General features: G+C 38.0%; 1 protein-coding gene across 1 annotated transcript; it reads left to right on the forward strand.

Moving 5' to 3' along the window:
• Positions 1-516: 516 nt before the first annotated feature.
• On the forward strand, positions 517-24,426 carry LOC133327361 (venom protease-like). Its single transcript, XM_061535924.1, has 2 exons — positions 517-842; positions 23,655-24,426. The coding sequence occupies exons 1-2, from the start codon at positions 517-519 to the stop codon at positions 24,424-24,426; spliced, it is 1,098 nt and encodes a 365-aa protein (XP_061391908.1).
• The last annotated feature ends 263 nt before the right edge of the window (positions 24,427-24,689 follow it).

The following is a 24,689-nucleotide window of genomic DNA, read 5'->3' on the forward strand; positions in this document are numbered from 1 at the left end:
AAAAAATCGTCACATATAAAAAACAAAGGTTCTGCAGTTCAAATTTGATCCCAAAACCCAGCATCGCGTGTGATTAATTACAAAAAAATATATATAACAAAAACAACAAAAAATAAAAATAAATCAACCATCGGTAATTTGTTTTTGGAAAGCGTTTAATATCGAACTGTTAACGGTACCGGTATACCACACAGACATGCCATGTCATGTCCATAACTAATTAACTGTGATTTTTTTCATTTAAATATTCTGTTCAAACTAAACGTGACACCTTCAAAAGAAGTGAAAGAACCAAGGCACAAGAAAAGCATATGTGCAAGTCCAAAAACCGGTTACCCGAAGTAAATAAAAAAATATCTCAACCAAGAATTTTTTTCTGCAACAAAAAATAATTTCCTGCCAACAAAAACAACAAAAAGTGCAACACACCCAAGTGCAAAAATGCTTCGGTTCACACAATTTGTGCAACTTCTAATAGTTTCCTCCATCGTCAACACGCTGCTGCTAATGACGATGATGGTGTCAGCGGAATCCAGCAACAGTAACACATCATCGTCATTATTATCGCCATCAGCTGAATTGAGTAGCTTTGCCACACCTGGAAAATATCATCATGACACACAATTGCAACAACAATTTGCTGAAAAGTCCGCCACCAAGAAGTTGCATCGCAACAGCCCCAAAGGTCTTCACATGATGGCGGCTACCGCTCGACAAAATCCCATTAAAAATTGGCTTGGTGCCTTCAATCGCAATCACTCGGGTTCCCCGCTGCCGGTTAATGGTTCGGGTAGCGTTGCAAATGCGGCTCAGGATTCAGTGAGGCAGACGTGTTCATGCAGGTAAGTTTTCATTTTCTTAGAGAAATTTAAATTAGTTTAAGATAAAAATCAGGGAGAAATTTGGAAATTTCCTAAGGGAAGGACATTAGGTCATTGGTGGCACAATGAGCGGGGATACAACTTTGTCATATGCAAGAACATCGAAAATATCTAGATATAATGTGTAACCCTTCTGATATATAATGTGTACACATAACCCTTCTGAAATGTGTAAATCTTCTGAAATCTCGACATAATGGGAATCATTCAAATGACTAACACTATGACACCGAAACCTTTCAAATAGTTGCGGGAAGTCTCTACTGCCTTTCATTATCCTGCAGAAAATCTCCGAAGTCTTTGCTACATTGCAGATGGCTTCACTAGCACCATCCTATACTAATCGAAAGCATATGAATGCCAGAGAAGGTCTAAAAGTCTACAACGAGTTCGGAATGCTAAACACGGTATTCGAGTTCTCTTGGGGGATTTAAGGTCACTGAAGCCTTTGAAGTTTTTTTTAATAAGGTCCGATTGTTCCGAAGTTTTCCCTATACCTCCACAACCTTTAAAATAGCAACCACAGACCCCTACATTTTACTGTAGAAAATCTCCGCAATCTTTGTAACATTGCAGAGGATCTCTCGGGCTCTTTTCTATACTAATCGGATACATCTGACATTGCAGAGGGTCTCTCGGGCTCTTTTCTATACTAATCGGATCCATCTGAAGGCCTCGTCTGAATAGTTAAAGGGGGATTTTTCTGTAGAAAGCCTCCAACGACTTCGGAATGACCTCTTGGAAGGATTCCGAATACCTTCGGTATATTACAAAATAACTTCTGAGGACTTCTGTAGGCTGTGCTTACTAACCACAGACTTTTAAACACTTCCATAGGTATGGTAATTGAAGTCTTCTGTATATTACATGAAGGCCTTCGAAGTCTTCTGAGAAAGATCCCGAGGTTTTCTGCATAATAGTTCCTATGAAATTTTGTAGATGAGAGCAATGGCCCTGAAATATTCAATAAAGTCTTCAGCGACTTCGAAATGCTAGAAACGACCTCTGAGTTCTCTCGAATGGTAAAATAAGCACGTTGAAGTCTTCCTTATACTGCATGAAGGCTTTCGAAATCTTCTGTATTTTACAGAAGGGCTATGAACAGAAGAACTGAAGTCTTATGATGATTTGTTTATGATCCGAAGGACCTTGATAGTCCCCAATGACTTCTGGATGCTACAAATGGCCTCTGAGTTCTCTTGAATGACAAAAAGGTATCTAAAGTATTTTGAATACCACAAAGCTTCCAAAGTCTTCTGTATTTTGCATAAGAGCTTCTGAGGACTTCTGTATATTATGAGGAAGAATCTGTAGACGTTTGAACTCTTCCATATACTACATGAGCAGAAGGACCCAAAGATCTTCTGCATATGGCCTCCACTGCCTTATACATACTTAAAATTGCGGACGAACTCTATGAAGGTCTCTGGGACAATACAATTCTATTTCTCAGACATACGTATTCTCTAAAGTGTAGAAAAAAGGAGGCAGTCGAAACCTTCTGAATACTTCGGCAAGTCTCCTATACGCCACTGAGGTATTTAATGAAGTAATCGGGGGTCTTTGAGGACTTTTGTTCACTACAAAAACTCTTGGCGAACTTGAGATCCTTGGAAAACAAGATCTCCTGTGTCCCGCGGTATTTCATATAATAATAGGAGCTGATAAACAATTGAATCTTTTCCGTTTTCCAGCAAGGACATACTTCCTAGTGTGCATTTACACACTCATTTATTAATATAAAAAGTATTGCATAAGAACTAAGTATGACAATATGACTTAATCTATCTTAGAGCATCTTAGACAGCTTTCTTATCAAAAAACAGCTAGGTGCTCGCATCTAGGTACCACCGCCATCTCTCCAACCAACTTCTCCAAAGGGGGCATTCACCTTTGTCTGCGGCTTCTTCTTCCAGCCCGAACCATTGGCCATAGTCTTCATCAGCTTCTCCGAATTTGTGCCCTCTCGTTTCACCATCAAGGCTGGACCATCGGCTATTCCCTTCTTCAGCTTCACACCGTCCACATCTCCCACTGACTGATCGCTGCGTTTGGCCGTCTTCTTCATCGTCCACGGCGGCACATCCATAAACCTATTCATCATATATAGTCGCTCTTTTTTGGCGGCTCAGTATCTTTGACCGCTGTCTTCGTCTTATTGACGGTATCATCGTCAAATTTCGTCATAGCTACCACTTCCTTCTTATGCTGAAATGCACCTTTGTTAACGGGTTTCATCTTCCCGGTCGCAGTTTTATGATTTAAAGCCGCAATTTTCCTGATCAGAACATCCGTAACTAACGACTTCTGCTTACCACCACAATCATATTTTGTTTTGGGTTCACCGCCATTTTCCGCCAGTTTCATCTTTCTACTTCTGCTTACCACCACAATCATATTTTGTTTTGGGTTCACCGCCATTTTCCGCCAGTTTCATCTTTCTACCGGCAAAACAACTACCCACTAGCGACGCACAGTTCACACCAAGGCTTCTTTTGTGGACCGGCTCCTTGTTCACCGTCTTCAACTTCCCAGCCGGACCTTGTTCCATAACAGGGTTCGCATCAGCCTCACCATTGTTCATTACAAGCTCCTTACTGGCATTGACAACCAATAGTCTGGCCAACTTATCGTGTTCGGCCTCTGCTGTTTCTCGTGCCTACTCCGAAAGTGCCAATTCTTCAGACAGCTTCTTTATTTGCACACCACAGGATTTCGCAGTGTGGTTCGCAGCCAGAGCATCGGCGAGAGCATCTATATTATTTTCAGATCCAAACTTTGAAGAATGTGTAAACCATCTGTAATTCCGACAATGCTCGAATTTAAAATGAATACAGTCCGAGTGTTCCGAGATTTTCCATGTACTAACAGAGAGATTTCCCCTATAAGAAACCTTTCAAATAGCAGCCTGAGGCCTCTATCGTATTCTTAATACGTCAGAAAACCTCTAAAGTCTTTTCAACATATCAGAGAATCTTCCAGGATCGACCCTATACTAATCGAAAGCATTTGAATGCCTCATTTGAATTTCGAGGTGTGGTTCGCTGCCATAATGTTTGCGGCATTGGCGACCACTTGCTTGAGCAAAACTATCCTGCTCCACATCTACTGCTCCATGTGTCTTCTCCGAAAGAGTCAGTTCTTTTAAAGGTTCCTTCTCCTCTTTTCCCATGAATTTTCTGTTGCCTGGGCTTTCTCTGCAGATATTCACTATCTTTATTATATGAAAACAATGTTCGCAACGTGAAACCCGACGATCTCGGAAATGTGATGCTACCATTTTGAAGATATGATACCATTGAAGATAACAAAAGGGTCTCTGTTAAGGCTTACGAAGGGTATTCAGTACCAGCGAATACATCTGAGGACTTCTGTACAGTGTCTCAACGTCTCTGAGATTTCTATATGAAATTTAAATTATTACCTAGGGTCGCGTAGGTACATTGATGGTAGCTTCTCCTTACTGGTGTTGTCAAATATTTTAGGGAAACATCCTGAAAGACCTCTGTGACTAACAGTAGAATTCTATAATAATACGACGTTTATATGGTCCTTTCTGTCCCTGAGAATGTACAGTGTCCTAGAGACTCTCAGGTTTTTTGTATGGACTCTGCGAACATACGAATAGCCTCAGAGATCTCAATTGGCACCGTACTGAACGTAGGAGAAAATTCTCCGACATCTTCTTCTAGTACACATTCTTTCTCGCGCATCTAAACCTTCCAAACATGAAAGAAGATCTCTGAAGGCTATCCTGTGATCTTAAAACACGTTACGACCAAATTTTAAGAAAATATAAAAAATCGGATAGAAGAATTTTGAACATGCTGACAATTCGCAAAGAGATGGCAAATACAATTTCTGTCCAAAAAATATGAACATCGGAATTTCGCAAGCAATAAAGGCCTCTGATGACTTCGAAAGCTAAAATAAACTTTTGAGGTTATCGATAAGACAGCAGAAGGCCTTTGATTATAGCGGAAGGATTTAACAAATTTTTCAACGGTTCTAGTCAAGTTACTCCTTTCTGAACAACTTATTCCTCCTTCACACCGTTCAGACCTTGCAAAATCTCCATCACAGAAGATCTGTGAAGGCTAGTCTGTGCTCTAAAGACACAAATACAAAATATTGGCTATAGAAGACCACTGATAACAGCAGGCTTCGATAAAATCCCACGAAGATCTCTTGTCCAGTCTCTCCTTCCCGTACAACTTATTTCCTCCTTCCACAACCACTAACAGAACGTTCTCTGCTACTAACAGAAGGTTCACTGTTGTTGGCAACATGTTCTCTGTTACTAACAGAAGCTTCTCTGTTACGAAATAGTTTTCTAATTCCTGCGGAATGCTTCTAATGACTAGCATAGAGAGCTAGGGAATCTGCAGACATTTCTGAGATTTTTGATATAATATGATTATATCGGAAGGCTTCGAAGAATTTCTCAGAGGTTTTTGTCAGCTTTCTCCTTTCTCTACTACTTTTTCCTCCTTCATCAAACCGTTCGAACCTTGCAAAATATTCATCACAGAAGATCTGTGAAGGCTAGCCTGAGATCTAAAGACACAAATACAAAATATTGGCAATAGAAGACCACTGATAACAGCAGGCTTCGATAAATCCCTCGAAGATCTATTGTCCAGTCTTTCCTTCCCGTACAACTTATCTGATTATATCGGAAAGCTTTAAAGAATTTCTCAGAGGTTCTTGCCAGGTTTCTTCTTTTTTGTGTACAGCTTATTCCTCCTTCATCAAACCGTTCGAACGTTGCAAAATCTTCAACAGAAGATCCACAGACTAATCTTAATAAGAAAGACATCTGCTATTATCAGTAGAAGGCCTCTGATAATAGCAGATGGCTTCGATTAAATCTCTTATCCAATCGCCTTCTCTCAAAACCTTCCAAGCATGGCAAAATCTTCGAACAAACTAAAAATTAAATAGGCCTTCACTTACTTTCGCACAAAAATTTCAAAGCCGAACAAAAAAAATTAATTTATTCCGCACTACGAAAAAGATAAGATCCAATAAAAAATACCTTTTACCCAAATTGTGTGCGTGGAATATTAAAAAGAAGCAACCACGCTTAACTGTCACTTCAAATGAAACGTAATTGTGGGAAGACAAAAAAAAAGAAACATTGATAGCTGATCGGAGGTGGTGCCATCTTCACCCACCCACAATCAACAACATTCAACCGACCGCAAATCGATTGAAAATGGCAAACGGCAAACAAATTGAAAATTATTCAGGCAAATTAAAAACCTGGTTAAATGCGCGACTATCAATCATTTAGGCGAATACCAGAAATCGATTCAGTTTAAAGTGAAGTTTTTTTGTTTATTACGAATTTGGCCCAAATAAAAATCGAAATTGTAACAACAGACGACATGTATAATTTTTTTGCATTCCATTCAGTTCGATGGGTATTTTATTTTCCTCTCATTTCGTTGTTGTTGTTCCTCCAATTGACTACCAAAAATGTTATGTGTCTTCTATTTTTATTTCTGTTTCAGTTTTTATGGCTCCACGAGCCCGATTCACCATTGACCTTAAAATCATATATCACATCACGCAATTGCAATGGGAGATGTGGAGATGACAACGACAAAACAACCGTTTTTATTTCAGGTTTCCTCATTTTTTCATGTTCTCGCATGACTTGCTCCCTAAAGGAAACAAGTTTTGTCGGATAGTTGTTGTTGCGGGGTTTTTCCTGTCCAGCAGCAGCAGCCTGTATGCCGTGTATCCATTTTGTGACTTGATTCAGTTTTGATTCCTGAAACGGAATTTCTTTCCTGTTGGATGGTGTCATCATTTTTTTCTGGTCTTTGTAGTCTTCGGGTTGTTTTTCTACTTTGTTGTTGTCGTCATTATGGCGATAAACAGGTCATAAAAATATATGACTATGTGCGTAGTTTTATATATTTTTTGCAATATTATATACGAGGTTCGGAATTAGGTGACAGGATCAAAAGTTGTTAAGATAAGACATGCATTATGAAGAGAAAACTTCGGGATATTTTTCTTTTGCTCAGAAGTTTATCTGTTACCCACATATGGTACTCTGTTATTAACAGAAGGTCCTCTGTTGCTAACAGAAGGTTCTCTGTTATTGACAGAAGGTTTTATGTTACTAATAGATGGTTCTGTAGGGTTTCTTTATGGTCAGTTTTGCATAAAAAATGCTCTGTTACTCACAGAAGATTCTCGGTTTCTAACAGAAGGTTCTCTGTTACTGCCAGAAGGTTCTCTGTTACTGCCAGAAGGTTCTCTGTTACTAACAGTAGGTTCGCTATTACGAACAGAAGGTTCTCTGTTACCAACAGATGATTCTATGTTACTAACAGTAGGTTCTCTGCTATTAACAGGAGGTTCTCTATTACTAACAGGAGGTTCTCTGTTACCAACAGACGATTCTATGTTACTAACAGTAGGTTCTCTCCTTTTAACAGGTGGTTCTCTGTTACTAACAAGAGATTCTCTATTACTAACAGAATGTTCTCTGTTACCAACAGATGGTTCTATCTTACTAACAGTAGGTTCTCTGCTATTAACAGGTGGTTCTCTATTACTAACAGGAGGTTCTCTATTACGAACAGAAGGTTCTCTGTTCGGGATATTTTTCTTTTGCTCAGAAGTTTATCTGTTACCAACATATGGTACTCTGTTACTAACAGAAGGTTCTCTGTTACTGCCAGAAGGTTCTCTGTTACTGCCAGAAGGTTCTCTGTTACTAACAGTAGGTTCTCTGTTACTAACAGAAGGTTATCTGTTACTAACAGTAGGTTTTCTGTTACTAACAGTAGGTTCTCTGTTACTAACAGAAGGTTATCTGTTACAAACAGAAGGTTTTCTGTTACCAATAGATGATTCTATGTCACTAACAGAAGGTTTTCTGCTATTAACAGGTGGTTCTCTATTACTAACAGGAGGTTCTCTATTACGAACAGAAGGTTCTCTGTTACCAACAGATGATTCTATGTTACTAACAGAAGGTCCTCTGTTACTAACAGATGATTCTCTGTTGCTAACAGAAGGAACTCTGTTACAAGCAGAAGGTTCTCTGTTACTAACAGAAGTTTCTCTGTTACTAACAGAAGATTCTCTATTACTAACAGAAGTTTATCTGTTACTAACAGAAGGTTCTCTGTTAGTAACATAAGACATATGCCATTAACAGGTGAGCTCTGTTTATAACATAAGGCTTATATTTAGTGTTTAGATCCAGCGAATACACCAGAGAACTTCGGTGAAGTATCTGAGGATCTCTGAGGTGTGTGTGTGTGTGGATTTTAGGGTCTTTTAGATTTTTCTTGCCTCTAAAACTTATCAGTGATCTCAGAGATCTTATGTTAACATACTGAAGATAACAGAAAGTCCTCTGTTACTAACATGACAACTCCAATATTTACAGAAGGTTCAAAAGGAGCTTTTATAACATGTTCTGAAGTCTCCACACAGTCCCTGAAGAATTAAATCACTGTATTTAAGTTAGCATAAAGTTCTTCGACCTCTGTTAGTAACAAAAAAAGAATCTTTATAGTAACATCGGAATGTTTTGAGGACTTCTGTATGGATACCTAGGGCCTCTGAGGTCTTCTTTATATAGTTCCTATGTTTAGAGTAATTTTGTTACCTATTAGAGGGTAACAGTATAACTCTGAGATCATCAGACTCATAACAGAAGGCTACTATATTACAAAAAGATCCGAAGATTTGCTTTTTGTCTCGGATGTTTTCTTTATGGTATTTGGTCATAGTCTCTGTGGACTTAAAATGCTTGCCTTGGGTATCTTAAGTTTTATTTACGGTCTCCAGTTTTTGCCGATGCTCTCGGAGATCTTGTGTTGGCATACTAAACGTAACAAAACCCTCTGTTACCTGCAGATGATCTCTGCTAATAACAGAATTCTTATACGGAATTTCTATTTACAGCACAGAATCCCAGGGTCTGTGAGATTTTTTGTATGAACATTAAATCCTAGCTCCTTTAAAAAATCGACTCTTCACAGAAGATTTCGGTGACCCAGACCCATACCATATCGAAGGTAACAGAAAATCTTCTGTTATTAAAAGGAGGCCTTCTGTTACTAACAGAAGACCACCGTTAATAAGTGATGAAGTATTATTTACCAAATTCTGTCTCTGAGACTTCCTTGATTTTATTTATGGTCCATAGGTCTTATCGATAGTTTCGTAGATCCTCGGCTATCTTTATTCTACTCTTGGGAATATAGGGATTCAACAAAAGCGTCGCCATCTTACACAATTGCGTTAGTTTCATTAATTATTTCGTAGTTTTCATTCCAGCTATGTAGATGATTTACCTGCTATAGTCCGTTCTAAATGATGGGACTGCCATCTATCGTCGCCTAGAAACAACGTTTCCTTGAATGTTGTGCAGTGGTTCGGGTCTTTGCTTATTAAGAATTGTTATTTTCTCTAAATGGCGGCATCGCCAGCCATCCTTTTTTTGTTATCCTCATAAGTTGATGTTGAGGTTGGTTATTAAAATTACAGAGGACTTCGGATACATTTCCTCTAGAGGGAGAGGAAATCGGAAAACGTTCTGAAAGGTTTTTTTCCTCCAACAGAAGTTAGAAGTCAACCTTAAAGTTATCCAATTTATCTCCTAATAGCAGAAAATACATCAGATGTCGCCCTGCTTAGCAAAGAAACACCTCAGAAGAGCCTCCTGATTGCTGAAGAAGGCCTTAAAAATCATTTATGGAGTAAAAAATTCCGCAAAGTTATCATATACAATATTAGAAGGCCAATCAGAAGATATCGGAGGACTCAAATGCAGCAGCAGTCATCCCCAAAGTTATCCGATTTATCTTCTAATAGCAGAAAATACATCAGATGTCGCCCTGCTTAGCACAAGAACTTCTCAGAGGAGCCTTCTGATTCCTGAAGAAGGCCTTAAAAATCATTTATGGAGTAAAAAATTCCGCAAAGTTATCATATACAATAGTAGAAGGCCAATTAGAAGACCTTGAACGTCTCATAAGCAGCACCAAAAGAAATCTGAGATATTTAAATAGCAATTATGGCATCAGAGGTCTCCTGCTCAGTAGCAGAATACTTCAGAGAACTTTACAGTTTGTTGTATAAAACCTCAGGAATCTTTCGATTTCCAGGAAGAGACCTGAACAGTTTTCTGTTGAGTAGAGAAAGACCCTTAAGGTCATAACACTAACATAGTAGTGTTTTTTTACACAGTACCACAAGACCTCAGAGTTCTTCCCATAGCAGAAAAGGCATCAGGTGGCCATACGCTCAGTGGCAGAATGTCTCAGAGGACTTATTCAAATTAACAAAAAGCCTGAGACATATTGATTTGCGTAGGAATTTGCCTCAGGTGTCTTCCGCTCTCAGGAGAATATCTGAAAAGTCTTCTATGGAGTAGAGAAACGCCCTTGAGATCCTAACGAACATAGCAACAGATCATAGAGGTAAACAAAACATCGCATACACTACCGAAAGACCTCAGAGGTCTTTTCATAGCAGCAGGAGTCTTCCGCTTACAGGAGAATACCTAAAGAGTCTTCTATGGAGTAGCAGAAATTCATAAATCGGAATATCGCAGAGGTATTCTCATGGTGGCAAAGATATCAGCTGTTCCCAGTTCTGTAACAGAATGCCTCAAGGGACTGTTAAGTAGAAAAATACCTTAAAAGTCTTATATACCCTAGTCTTATATACGCATACACTACCGAAAGACCTCAGAGGTCTTTTCATAGCAGCAGGAGTCTTCCGCTTACAGGAGAATACCTAAAAAGTCTGCTATGGAGTAGCAGAAATTCATAAATCGGAATATCGCAGAGGTATTCTCATGGTGGCAAAGATATCAGCTGTTCCCAGTTCTGTAACAGAATGCCTCAAGGGACTGTTAAGTAGAAAAATACCTTAAAAGTCTTATATACCCTAGCAGAGGATCTCGGAGGTAACAGCAACTATTGTTACGAACCTTCCAAACAAACCTGAGAATTTGTTGATATTGTAGGAAGTAGACTCGCTAATGGATGATACAACTTCTAAAGGATTTTCTGTGAGCTATGACGTGGCTTCACTTCAGCTGCCTCCAATTTGGACATAAGTTCAGGCATTTATTTTTGTAGATCGCGGAATTTCTGTTCAATCTCTTCATCCTTTGCCTTTGGGTCTCATTGAAAGCTTGGCATAGCAGCAGTCTCGTTTTTCAACTCCACTCGACAGCAACTACTTCACTGGTAACCGAGACCTCGTTTTTCAAGCCCACTCGAATAGACAGCGACTACAAACTAATAGTACTCATTTTTCAACCCCACTCGACTAGACAGCCATCTACAGAAGACTGCCACGATTATAACCAAAGCACCTCCGTTCATACCTGCTGATATTACAGGAATAATTTTTAGTGTAAACCGTTGACGCTAGGTGTTCTCACTCACACTGTAATTGCAGATTAGTTTATTGTATGACCTCTAGGGACCCCTTTTGAGCGTTACTTTTAAACTAAATACGTTGTAAATTCTAAGAGCATTACTGTTTATACAAGTCCTCTGCAAATATGGAAGTTTCAACAGAATCTTATTTAAGATAAGAGCCGGGCAATCGTGTTCCTGAAGCGCTTCGATATGCAACCTATGTTCAACTGTTTGTAGAGTCCCGCACATTCGAGTGATGTATTCGATTAATTTAATCAACTGTGATCCTATGGAACTATTTTCTTTCTTTACAGGTAGTCGATCTATAGAAAACTCCATTCCAGGTATTTTGAACGTTTGAGTTGGACAAGCTCATTCCTGAAGCGCTTTCAACTTTTTCACTTCGTTCCGCCAAATGAACTTGTTCCGTAAGTTCCATATTTCCTTTTAGTTCAATCTTTGGAACATCTCAGTTAATTCGGTTAGTCGTTTGAGTTGGGCATCCTCATTCCTGAAGCGCTTTGAACCTTTTCACTTCGTCCCGCAAAGGAAACTCGTTCCATAAGTTCCATATTGTCTTTTAGTTCAATCGTTAGTACACCTCAGTTAATTTGGTGAGTGAATGAGCGCAACAAGGAACGACTGGAACTAGGTGAACGAAAGAATCGAACCTAGTTCCAATTGTTCCTTTTGCGGAATAGTTCCTTTGAACTAATTCGATCCGAAATGACACAACTCTATTGAACATGCTGGCGACTCGTAAAGGCTTGTAAAATATCTAGGTATCAGGTTGGGAATATTTCAAAATGCGTCTTCAGAAGTCCTCTTTCCAACCTCCTAATACCATCCTCGTATATTCGATTCCTGGCAAATGGCAGGTCTTTAATGCCTCATTCCTAGGCATATTTAGTATGATCCAGTTGTGGTATGTTATTTGTTGTTATATGGCATGGTTCTTGGCATGATTACATAAATAGACGACATAACTGTCTAGAACAACAACAGCAACAAGAAAAAACAACAACTATTAAAAGTTTGTAGTCCATAGAGCAAGGTAGGCTTTTACTGCACCTAGAAAGAAAGACATATATGGAAGATACATCTGCAGCAGAGGTTGGTATACAGCTCTGAAACTGCACCAATGCCTTGCATTGCCACTGGCACTGTCTATCCTCCGTTCATTCATATTCGTATACCATACGAGGCAAACAACTTACGCAACAAATATTTGTTTCTGCCTTCCTTTGCGGAATTTTTGGCCACGATCTATTCTATATTCGGCTCTATTTGTTTTTGTTTTTCTTTTTGTATGCAATTTTGGTAATGAAGTTTACCAGTCAATGGTGGCGGTGATGCTGTTGCTGGCGTCATGCTGCTTTGATGGCTCTTTGCCACACAGTGTTGTTTATGGCGGCATCCGAACCATAATTATGCCGAATGCCAGCACCTATTAATACTGCATAATTTCAGCGCGCCGCTTTCTTTGTGGGGCCAGTGGCAGCAGCAGCAGCACCTGTCTGACATGATGCCAGGCCAACACCGCAAAAAACACATGAAAGATAGGTAGGTAGGCAGGCCATGGCATTTGTCGGAATCCTATGAATCGCTCGTTCGCTCTCTCTTTGATTTGTTTGCTCTATACAGGTTGCGAAAATTGCATGCAATTTAATTTTTAAATGCAATCTATTTTCTAAAGATTCTAATCTGCATATTAATAACGGGAAATTACAAACAAAAAATATAGTTTCTCTCCCCAACCTGCAATGGGCGATGGATCTAAAGAAACAAAAATTATAAATTTTCTTTTTATGGAAACAGGAAAAAGTGGTCGAGATTTAATGATGGGGAATGGGGAAAACCCAGTGAATTAATATAAGAGGATGCTCAAAAAAATTGACAACGACAGAAGGCCGTAGAAATCATAGGTAAAGTATCAGAAACTAGAGTTAAGTAGTTCCGGAATGAATTAGTTCAAGGGAATTATTTCGTTAAAGGAACGGAACGGTACTAGGTTCTGTTCTTGCGTTCATCTAGTTCAAAGGAGCTATTTCGCAAAAGGAACGATCGGTACTAGTTCAATTCTTTTGATCGCCTGGTTCCTTTAGCTCCAATAGTTCCTGCTTGCTCTAGTTCTCCTAGTTCCGTTTGATGTCATCGTTTATTTAGATCTGCTCGTTTATTGACCGAATTATCTTACGTATACCAATGAATGATGGAACTAACATGATCTAAAGATTTAATATGAACTATAGAACTGAACGAATCACCTAGTTCGTTTTGGGAAGCGAGCCGAAAAAGAGCGAATCACTTCTGGAACAAGATTACCCAACTCTAGCAGAACCTCACGAAGTGTTCCGCCTAAAATCATAAGTGATGATTAATACTGATTTCCTAGCTTGGAACATAAACAACTAGGAAGCACAACGAACTAAAATTGTGTTTATTTCCTGAAGAATCCTGAAATCTGTAAACCTTCGAAATCCTCCGCCAGATAGCGTAGATGAAGATTTAGAACGATATCCTCGTCACTAGAACATATGGGAATGAAATCTGTTAAGTTGTCTAAATTTAAAAATTGGACTGTGAAACATTCTTAAAGATGTTCAGATGCCTTCCAAAGTAGCAACGGTTTTTCACCATCGAACAAGAGGTCGCAGAGAATTCTTCCATTAAAGTGTTCTGGTTCTATTGTAAGATAGACAAGTAGGAAGCACGACGAACTAAGCTACTACTTAATACCGTTTCCTCGACAGTGGGGTCTGCGTCACTCGGAACAACTCTAGCAGAACCCTCCGAAGTCTTTCGCCTCTGTGATGATTAGCAATGATTTCCTAGCTTGAAAGATAAACAAATAGGAAGCAAGACGAACTAAAATTATATTTATGTCCCGATCTTAGCGGCTGAAGAACCCAGAAATCTGTAATCCTTCGAGATCCTCTGCCAGATAGCGTAGATGAAGATTTAGAATGATATCCTCGTCACTAGAACATATGGGAATGAAATCTTTCTCTTAAATTCTGTGCATAGAATCAGAAGCAGAGGAATCAATTGCGACAGGTGATCGATGGACTTCCCTGAATCCTTGGGAAGCTGATTTAAAAGGTTTCAGAGAGTTTTTTATCGCCGCTTCAAAGAGCTTCCTATTCCTCGCAGATCCTTAGACAGCTGAAATTAATTTGAAAGGTTTCAGAAAGTTTTCCAATGAACGCTTTAGAGAGGTGACCATTCCCCGCTGATCCTCGAGTAGCTGAGATGAATTTCCCGTAAAATCGCTGTTCGTGGATGAATATTCGAAGTAAAATCAAACACGCAGAGACGACACTTCTGATCAAATGCGACGCCGTACTTCTTTGAACCATTGGAAAGCTAATTGGCAAGGCTTCAGATAGTTTTTCAATCTCCACTTCAGGGAGAGTAGCCTTTGATACCCTCAGATCCTCGGGTAGCTTAGAAGAATTTCCGTAAAATCGTCATTAATTCTGCTGCTCCAAACATTCCAGCAGAGACACGATCATTAATAGCCAATGAAAGTGACGAGCTTCATCGTACGTTCCCTGAAACCCAACGGCGGTAGAACATACTCTTGAAGTCAATAGTCTAGTGTATGAGCTCAGAAAAAGATGTCCCTTCAAGAATATTCAGTGCATAGAAACAGCAGCCGTGGGATCAACTGCGATATTTGTTCGCCTTACTTCCCCAATTAATGGAGAAAATGATTAACAATATTTCAGAGAATTTGTCTATCATAAATTCAGAGAACTGCCTCAGATCCTCCGGTAGCTGAGAGGAATTTCCATAAAATCATCCCTACTTCTGCCCCTACCTTCTTAACGAATACTCGAAGTAAGACCAAATTTCCTAGCAGAGGCGAGGGTACTTGCCAATGAATCTGACGAGATGTGTGGTTCGACCCCTGAATACCCAAAGAAGACAGAACTTACTCTATAAGTAAATAAAAAGAGTGGCTAGTCCACCAGAAGCAATGTAACACTGTTATCGGAACTAGTATATTTTTGGAAACGGTTAAGCCACTCTCGAACCTTGGAAGATTGGCCGACAGAACGGCTGTCACATTTGACGTCGTCGCTGTGGCAGAACAAAAGAGGAGCGCGTTTTATTTAAATGGCGGTTTTGCGGCACGCTACATACCTTCTAGACGATTATCCGAAGTAATACAAATTTTCTCAGCAGACATGACGGTTATTAAGGACCAATGAACCTGTCGAGATTAGTCGTATTACTCCTGAAGAGGTGGCGGGTAATACAACTTATCCTTGCAGTCAATAGGCTAGTATGCAGGCATAAATGGAAAAAAGTGGCTAGGCCACCTGAAGCAATGCAACATTTTTACCGGAACAAGTATAAATTTGGGCAACGGTTAAAATACTCTCAACCCTGAAAGGAAGGATGGACAATAGAACCTCTATCACATTAAACGACCTAATTGCGTCAGACCCGAAGAGGTAGTTACCAGACCAAGAAAATTGTGGACAACGGTTAAATCACTCTCGAACCTTGGAAGATTCCCCGGCTGTCGCATTTGACGTCGTCACTGTGACAGACCCGAAGCTACATACCTGCTGGACGAAGGCCAAATGTTAAAAGAACTTACCCTTGAAGTCAATAGGCTAGTATGTGATCAAAAAAGAAAAATATGGCTAGACCACCTGAAGCAAGCAAAACATTGCTATCGGAACAAATAAAAGGAAAGGCGACAGAACAGCTGTCATATTTAATGACGTAACTGTGATAAAACCGAAGAGGTTGTTACCAGACCAAGTAAATTTTGGTCAACGGTTAAGTCACTCTCGAATTCTATATGTAGTGACGACAGAATGATGTAACTGTGACATACCCGAAGAAGGACGTGTGTTATTTTATTTCAAAAGTGACAGGTTTAATAGAAGTGTGCTATTTGTAGAAGAGCTCTCCCAGCCGAGGTTGTACCAACATAATTTACGAAGGCAGACTGCTGTAGGTCCATTAAAAATATTTGTTAAAAAATCCACGCCATCCTGGTACTTCGAAAAAATTTTCTTTAATAATCCAAGCCTTGTTTGTGACTTTGAGGCTTCGGAATTCTTCATTTACATGTCCCGTGCAATGATTAAGGCTTTCTTTTCTACAACAACAAATGTCTATAATTTCAGTTATTACCAGAAAACAACTCAATTTCATTTTTACAAAAACAATAACCAGCTATGCAAATTTCAAAAAATGAAAAAGTATTAACCAATAACAGTTACTTTTAGTTCCACAAAAAAATCTGCTCTGCGACCTCAGCGATAGCATCTTTTTTTTGTTTACAGATAATGACCCACTTCTTTAATTTTTCGCCATCCATTTCGTATGCATCGTTTGGACCACAAAAGTTCATAAAATAAGGTGCCTCATAAAACACGCTGAGGGTTTTTAGCCACAACAATAATAACAACAGCAACAAAAACAACAACAACAAAATATAAAAGAAGAAGACGAAGACGATGGATAAAAGAAACAATGATTTTATTTTTGTATGGAAAAATTTAATTTACTTAGGGCCAATGACACATTGTTGTTGGTGTTGCTTTTCTTTATGTTGTTGTTGTCATTATGGGTTCTGCTACTGCTGATGGGTTGGTTGGCGGTTCCGCACAATAAACAAATATTGTTCTTTTTTTTGACAACTTATTTGCGGTTCTGGTTTCTTTAACACATTTTTGCGGCCAATATTGCTGGTGATTGAGGTTTTTTGTTTAGTTTGGATTTGGATCGGTGATTCACCGTTTCGCTAAACAAATGAAACTTTTTAAATATGCAGCATCTCAAAATTAACAACAAAAGAAGAAGAAGAAGAAGGTGAGAAACCAAATCAATAAACTAAAATAAAAATATTATAGAAAATAAAATTCACAAGGAAATTCCACACTTCGAAATATTTTTTGTTTGTATTTTCTCTTTTTCGATGAAATTGGGTCCAGTTTGTGATATAGCTTCTTCGCTATGGATGTTGTCAGAGATCTTCAGGTATTATACAGAAAAATACAGGGATCGACTCCATAAAAATCACACATATCTGGTTCTATTTACTAAGATCTTTTTAATTTTATCAAGGCCGAAAACCTGGCCCAGATTTTTAAAGGACAAAATTGTAGTATTGGGGACATTTGAAGTCAATTGCTATTAGACAGGTAAGTCCGTTGATCGGTTTAAATCATTTAGAATGCATCTGAGGTCTTTAATACTACACAAAAGTTCTCTGAGGCTTTTCATTACTTTACATGGACTTTCTACTGCAAGCGGAAAGCCTCTGAGGTTCGTGATATGAAAGTAATATCTTTCAGGCCTTTGAAGCCTTCTTATACAAACGATTCCGTAGATTATTTGAAGCAATGCAGATGACTTCTGAGAAGCCATCTGCAGAAGTACTCTAAAATCGTCTGCTATTGTTCAGAATGCCTCTAGGACCTATTGAGTTTTGTTTTCTACTGTCCAGAAGACATTTAAGGGAAGTCATTAGATGGTCATTAATATCATTCAAACGCATAATAAGGCTACGGCACAAAAGCCTTCAATGGACCTCTCGTATTTGCCAACAGAAATCAAAGACTTTCTGTATAACATAGAGAATTTCAGAGACTCTTTGTGTTACTACACGGAATAATCCGAGACATCAGAGTTCACCTCGTACTTTACAGAGAGAACTTCTATGAAATTCTACTACAATTTAGATCTGGTAAGACTGAAGCTATAATATATGAGATCTCTGAGGCCATTGACTATCATAGCATACAACATTAGGGATTTTCTGCTAAAGTTCAGATGAGTTTTGCTGATACATAGAAACGACGATCTCTTAGTTTTCCTACAGAAAACTGATAACTTAGGAATTTAGGTCTATACAGAACGTTATAATAATATTCAAAATACCTATAAATCCTACCAGGCAAATAATCGAAAAATCGCCGGTGACCTTCTGTTACTGAGATCTGTTTCCGATTTTGAAACAGATCTCTGAGGTTTTTTTCTTCAGGTCTCCTACGTCCAACGTAAGGAATCCGAGATCTTTATTTTTAAACAAAGGAGTTCTGAGAATTTTTACTACTAACTGTATACCTCTGAAGGTTTTAGTTGCTGAGAGCTTCTGCAAACATTTGACTGCGAAGTCATCTTATACCTTTGTTGCTATAAAGAATGCCTCTGAGGCTATTTTCTTGTCAACAATAGTATTTTCAGGTCTTCTAATTTGATCGGAAGGCATATGAGGTTTTCTACTACAGAATACTTCTGAGACGATTGCTGCCATCAATCTCTCTCTATTTTTCCTATACAAAATACATATATTTTTTTTATATACAGGTAGCCACTACAAACTTCTGATATTGCTCTGAAGATATTTGAGACTTGTACATGTACATAAAAAATCTGACATCTGTGTTCCTGTATAGAAGGCATTTACAATCTCTGGTACCGTTGGAATGACATATGATACCTTCTAAGGAATTTCCCTACTGTATCGAAAACCCCGAAGACCTTATACTGTGAACATAAGGAGTAGACGATCTTCTATTACTGTATATAAAATCTCTCTGGCCAATTTCTACTCATAACGAGAATTTCCTCTACAATGCAGAATTAATCTGAGACCATTTATAAGTTTTGGGAAGACCTCAGATGTTTTTTTTTTAACTATACAAAGGTCTCTGTGAACTTCTGATGTGGTAAAGAAAACATAGGATATTTGTTGCTACTGTACAGACCTTTCGACGTCCGACAGAAGATTTCCATGCTAATTTTTAGTTGTATGGATGACCTCTAGATGAAAAATCTCTGAGGATAAGTCTCTGAAATTCTCTGCGATGGATCTGTGATTTTGGCTTACTGAACCGGGTAATTTTCTGTTATTTTTCCCAAAAACGAAAGACCTCTGTTGCCTTACACAGTGAACAGATGATCTCAGCATAATTTTGGTACTGTACAAAATTTTCTTCGGATATGTCCTATGGTGGATGACCTTCTCAATCTTGATTTCTTTACAGAAGTCATCGAAGGATATACTTATGCGCATAAATTCTCTGAGGAATCTGCTATTGTACGGAAGACTTATCAGAGATTTTCTATGAAGCATACGTCCTCTGGGGACTTAGCCTACTATGCAGGAGGATTTTACGAACTTCTACTACTAATGGTCGATCTCTAATACTTTTTACAGTGAACAGATGATATCAGGACTTCTGTAACCGTACTTAAAATTTCTGAGACCTGTTTTGCTACAATAGAACGGTTATGGAGTGATTGTACTGCGAAAAGAAGAAATCTGATGCCTTTCCTAAGACCTCTAAGGATTTAGCATAAATCCAAATGGTAGTCTACTTATGCGTATAAGTCATACTTATTTATATAAGTCATAAGTGGACCAGTAATACCGCACAGAATACCACTGAGAACTCTGCTATTGAACAGAAGACCATTCATAATAAGCTCCGATGAATTTTGCAACATTCTCTTCCGACTTTGGGCAATGATCGATAACATCGCTGAGGCCTTATTTAATGCAGCTCCTTGAGAAATTTTTCGTTTTAAAAATCCACACCTCTTGTTCTTTGAAAAATTATTTTATATAAAAATCGAATACCTCTGATTCATAAAAAATATATTATTAAATAAATTCACGCCTTAGCTTGCCGAAAAAATATAATTAAAAAAATTACTTTTCTGGCTCTTATAAAAAATACTATTGAAGACGTATGCTTCCGAAGAAATACTACTAAAAAAACTACGCCTCTGACTTCTTAAAAAAATATTTTAAAAATAGGCTTATAACTCCATTATTTTTTTAACTCACTGAATTGGCTTCTAGGAAAAATATTTACTTAGAAAGAAATGTTATTTAAATATTGGTAATTGTAACTCCTCGAAATCTGATGTTAGATTGGTCCTTGAATAAAATATTTTTTCAAAAATCCGCTAACCGTAGCGGCATACAAAAATAATCCTTTACAAAATCCACGCTTATTGATGTTTGCTTTATATTCCTTTGCTTTAGCACACAATGATAATGCTCAAATGTATAGCATACTTTTAGGCGAAGTTTTAATAAAACTGAAGCATTTTATATTCAGATATTAACATGGGACTATGTTTTGGAAATATAATAGCAGCGACTTGAAATCTAATCTTATAATCCCTAAACACCCTATAAAATGTGTATATTTATGTGAACAAACATATAAACACTTAATGTGAATATATATTTATTGTCGCGTGTCTTAACAAAACAAAAAAACGGGTTTCGTTGATGACTTTTATTTTTTGGCAAAAAAAAAATATATATTTAAATTGCCTCTTAATATTTTCACTGCGAAAACAAAAACCTAAAAGCCAAACCTCAACAAAGGTTAGCGTCACAGATGACCACAGTTAATGGAATAAACCACAAACAAAATATGTCTGTTATTATTAAGCACATACACACAAACATACATACTCAGAAGCCCGAGAGTGTTTTATTGAATAATTGGGTCTAATTGCTAAACAAATTTTTTGACAGCTAATTAAAATGTTATGTTTTTTGTTACGGGAAATTTTTTAATGTAATTTTGCAAAAAATTAAACAGTGAAATGGTGGCGAAAGTAAAACCTTAGTAAGGTTATGTAAATAATATGATTAATTAGAAGCTATGGGAAATAAAAAAATATTTTCAAGGATCCACAGAGGAGTGGATTTAAAAAATTATATTTTTAAAAAATTTAACAATTATTTTTAAGGATCTACGCCAGGGTATTATAGCTTTGTGCAGTCCCAAAAGTTTGTAACGCCACGAAATATTGGTCCTAGAGCCACCTTTATGTATACCGATCGTCATATCCCGGCTAGCTGAGTCGATCTGGACATGTGTGTCCGTCCGTCCGTCTGTCCATTATAATTTGTAAACACGATATAGGCCACAGTTATGGACCAATCTTCACGAAATTTTGCATGTATGAAGACCCCTATTGTTTTTGATAAAGATCCGTTAATATTTAGGGGATGAAATGGACCAAAAACTTTATTTTTGTCCAATTTTCTGGTCGCTCCAGAGGCTCCAGTTATGACCCGAACTTCGCGAATTTTTACATGGAGAAAGGTGTCGGGCCAAGGAATAAGCATGCCAGTTTTTATAAAGATCGGTCAATATTTAGCGGGTCAAATGGACCCTGACTTTTGTGTGAAAATTGAAAAAAATTGTATTCTATGGCGTATATATTTACTCCTGAAGGATATATACCCGAAAAGTTGATAGTATATCCAAGAGGAGTGTTTGACCTTTAAATTGATACCAATCATATTGTCGTAGGTTCTCGGATGCGGGAGTTACACTTAATTATTTACAGGAGCTTACGTATTCATATATTATTTAGTAACCTATTACCACACTTTAGGGCGGATATATAGCCTGATCGCTTTGAAATGTTCCATGAGGTTCCAGTTATGGTCAAGGACAACGCCTAAAATGTTAGGTGTTATCAGATAATAATTTTTTCGGATGAAGTGGAACGAAAACTTAATTATTTGTACTTTTCGAGTCGAAAGCCGAACATCACAACACAACCTACGGTGAAGGGAATCTGGCCTCTAGCCAGTCAAAAGTATGCAAATATCTCGAAATATTGCCCAATCTCAGAATAAAGAACCACAGAAATTTAGATTTTGATGGAAGTTGTGTAGGGTATCATATGGTCGGCCCCGTCCGACTATACTGCTCCGCTCACTGGTTTAAAAAATTATTTTAAATTAAAAGACCCCTTGAAAAATATTTTAAATCAGTAAGGAAAGTAGTAAAGTCGGACTGGGCCGACAGTATGATACCCTTCACCACTTCGGGTATATTCTACATATATATGTACCGATTTCAGGGAAACTTGCCAGAGACTAATTTATATTACTTAAGTACGTTGAATCAATCGGCCCAGCTATGGATCTTTTCACGAAGCTTAGCAACATCATTCTAGACTTAATTCAGTACCCTATACCAAAATTCGTGCAAATCGAAAGATATATAGGGACTTTGGTGCAATAATTACATAAAATCGGACGAATCTGAACCGATTTTCACGAAACTTAGCACACATCACTCTGGACCTAATTCGGTACCGTATGCCAAATTTCGTGCAAATCGGAAGATATATAGGGACTTTTGTGCCCCATTTACCATAAATCGGACGAAAATATATATGGGAGCTATATCTAAATCTGAACCGATTATCACGAAATTTCACACACATCTTTCTAGACTTAATTCAGTACGCTATGCCAAATTTCGTGCAAATCGAAGAATATATAGGGTCTTTGATGCAACAATTTACATAAAATCGGTCGAAAATATATATGGGAGCTATATTTAAATCTGAACCGATTTTCACGAAACTTTGAACACATCATGCTAGACTTAATTCAGTACGCTATGCCAATTTTCGTGCAAATCGAAAGATATATAGGGACTTTGGTTGCACCATTTACCTTAAATCGGACGAAAATATATAGGGGAGCTATATCTAAATCTGAACCGATTGTTACGAAACTTTGCACACATCATTCTAGACCAAATTCATTACGCTATGCCAATTTTCGTGCAAATCGAAAGATATATAGGGACTTTGGTACAACATTTACATTAAATCGGACGAAAATATATATGGGAGCTATATCTAAATCTGAACGGATTTTCACAAAACTTTGCACACATCATTCTAGACCTTATTCATTACGCTGTGCCAAATTTCGTGCAAATCGAAATATATATAGGGACTTTGGTTGCACCATTTACCTTAAATCGGACGAAAATATATAGGGGAGCTATATCTAAATCTGATCCGATTTTCTTCAATTTCAATAGGGTTCGTCCTTGGGCCAAACAAATGAGCTGTGCCAAATGTCATCCAATTCGGATCATAAATGCGACCTGTACTTTGTTTACAATTTAACATGGACAGACGGACGTACGGACATGCATAAATAGACTCAGAAAGTGATTCTATGCATATTCTCAAAAGGAACCATGGGTCTATCTCGATTTTATTTGCCTGTTACAAACATATGCACAAAGACATAATATCCTGTACCACAGTGTGGTGAAGGGTATAAAAATCCACGCCTATTGTAGCTCCATGAAAAATCCACGCCCTTATTTTTTAATTTTTTTTTTAAATATACATTTACGCATTCTCTGAGGCTTATCTGTATTTTAAATATAGCATTTTGTATTTGCATAGAAAACTAATTATAAAATCTGCCATCAATATTCGAAAAAAAAATATAGAAAAAATGCGACCGCATATCTTGACACTAATGACCAAATAATTTTTGTTCTCTCTTTTTTTCTCCCTCTCTCCCCACGCACAGATGCGGTGAACGCAATGACGAGTCGCGTATTGTTGGCGGCACCACAACCGGAGTCAGCGAATACCCATGGATGGCACGCCTCAGCTATTTTAATCGTTTCTATTGCGGCGGCACCCTCATCAATGATCGCTATGTTCTGACCGCCGCCCATTGTGTCAAGGGCTTTATGTGGTTCATGATCAAGGTCACATTTGGCGAACATGATCGTTGCAATGACAAGGAGAGGCCAGAGACTCGCTTTGTGCTGCGTGCCTTTACCCAGAAATTTAGTTTTTCGAATTTCGACAATGACATTGCCCTGTTGCGTCTGAATGATCGGGTACCCATAACGAGTTTTATACGACCCATTTGTCTGCCACGACCGGAGGAAAGAAATGAATTGTTTGTGGGCACTAAGGGCATAGCCACTGGTTGGGGTACCCTAAAGGAAGATGGTAAGCCTTCATGTCTCCTGCAAGAGGTTGAGGTTCCCGTCCTCGACAATGAAAGCTGTGTGGCCCAAACCAATTACACTTCGAAAATGATTACGAAAAATATGATGTGTGCCGGTTATCCGGGTACGGGGGAACGTGATAGCTGTCAAGGTGATTCGGGTGGTCCTTTGGTTCGTCTACGTCCCGATGATAAACGTTATGAACAAATTGGTATTGTTTCGTGGGGTAATGGTTGTGCTCGTCCCGATTATCCTGGTGTCTATACCCGAGTTACGAAGTACTTAGATTGGATCAAGGAAAATTCACGAGATGGTTGTTTTTGTGATGAACATTTTTGAAGAGGTGGGCAATTTTTTAGATTTTTAAGAAATTTCAATTTAAAAAAAATAAAATGAAGGGGAAAATTGCTCTATTTTTGCCGATTTTTTTATATGGGACATGATAAAAAATTTAGTTTATAAAAATTATTTTTTTGTAAAATTTGTACTATTTAATAAGTTATATATGGAATAAAATTGAAAATAAAAATTATGAAAAATTAATAATTATTTTTTTTATTTTTAAAAATCCAGGTCCGCCTATGGTAGCTCTATGAAAAAAT

Source organism: Musca vetustissima, unplaced genomic scaffold (genome assembly GCF_032173495.1).
Source record: "Musca vetustissima isolate MV318-11 ecotype Yass unplaced genomic scaffold, APGP_CSIRO_Mvet_v1 utg100199, whole genome shotgun sequence".
NCBI classification, from domain to species: domain Eukaryota; kingdom Metazoa; phylum Arthropoda; class Insecta; order Diptera; family Muscidae; genus Musca; species Musca vetustissima.

Bases quoted from the DNA above. Each gene is read 5' to 3' on its own strand.
- LOC133327361 (XM_061535924.1), top strand. From the start codon at position 517: ATGGTGTCAGCGGAATCCAGCAACAGTAACACATCATCGTCATTATTA. The intron at 843-23,654 runs GTAAGTTTTCAT...CCCCACGCACAG, and splicing joins AGGCAGACGTGTTCATGCAG to ATGCGGTGAACGCAATGACG.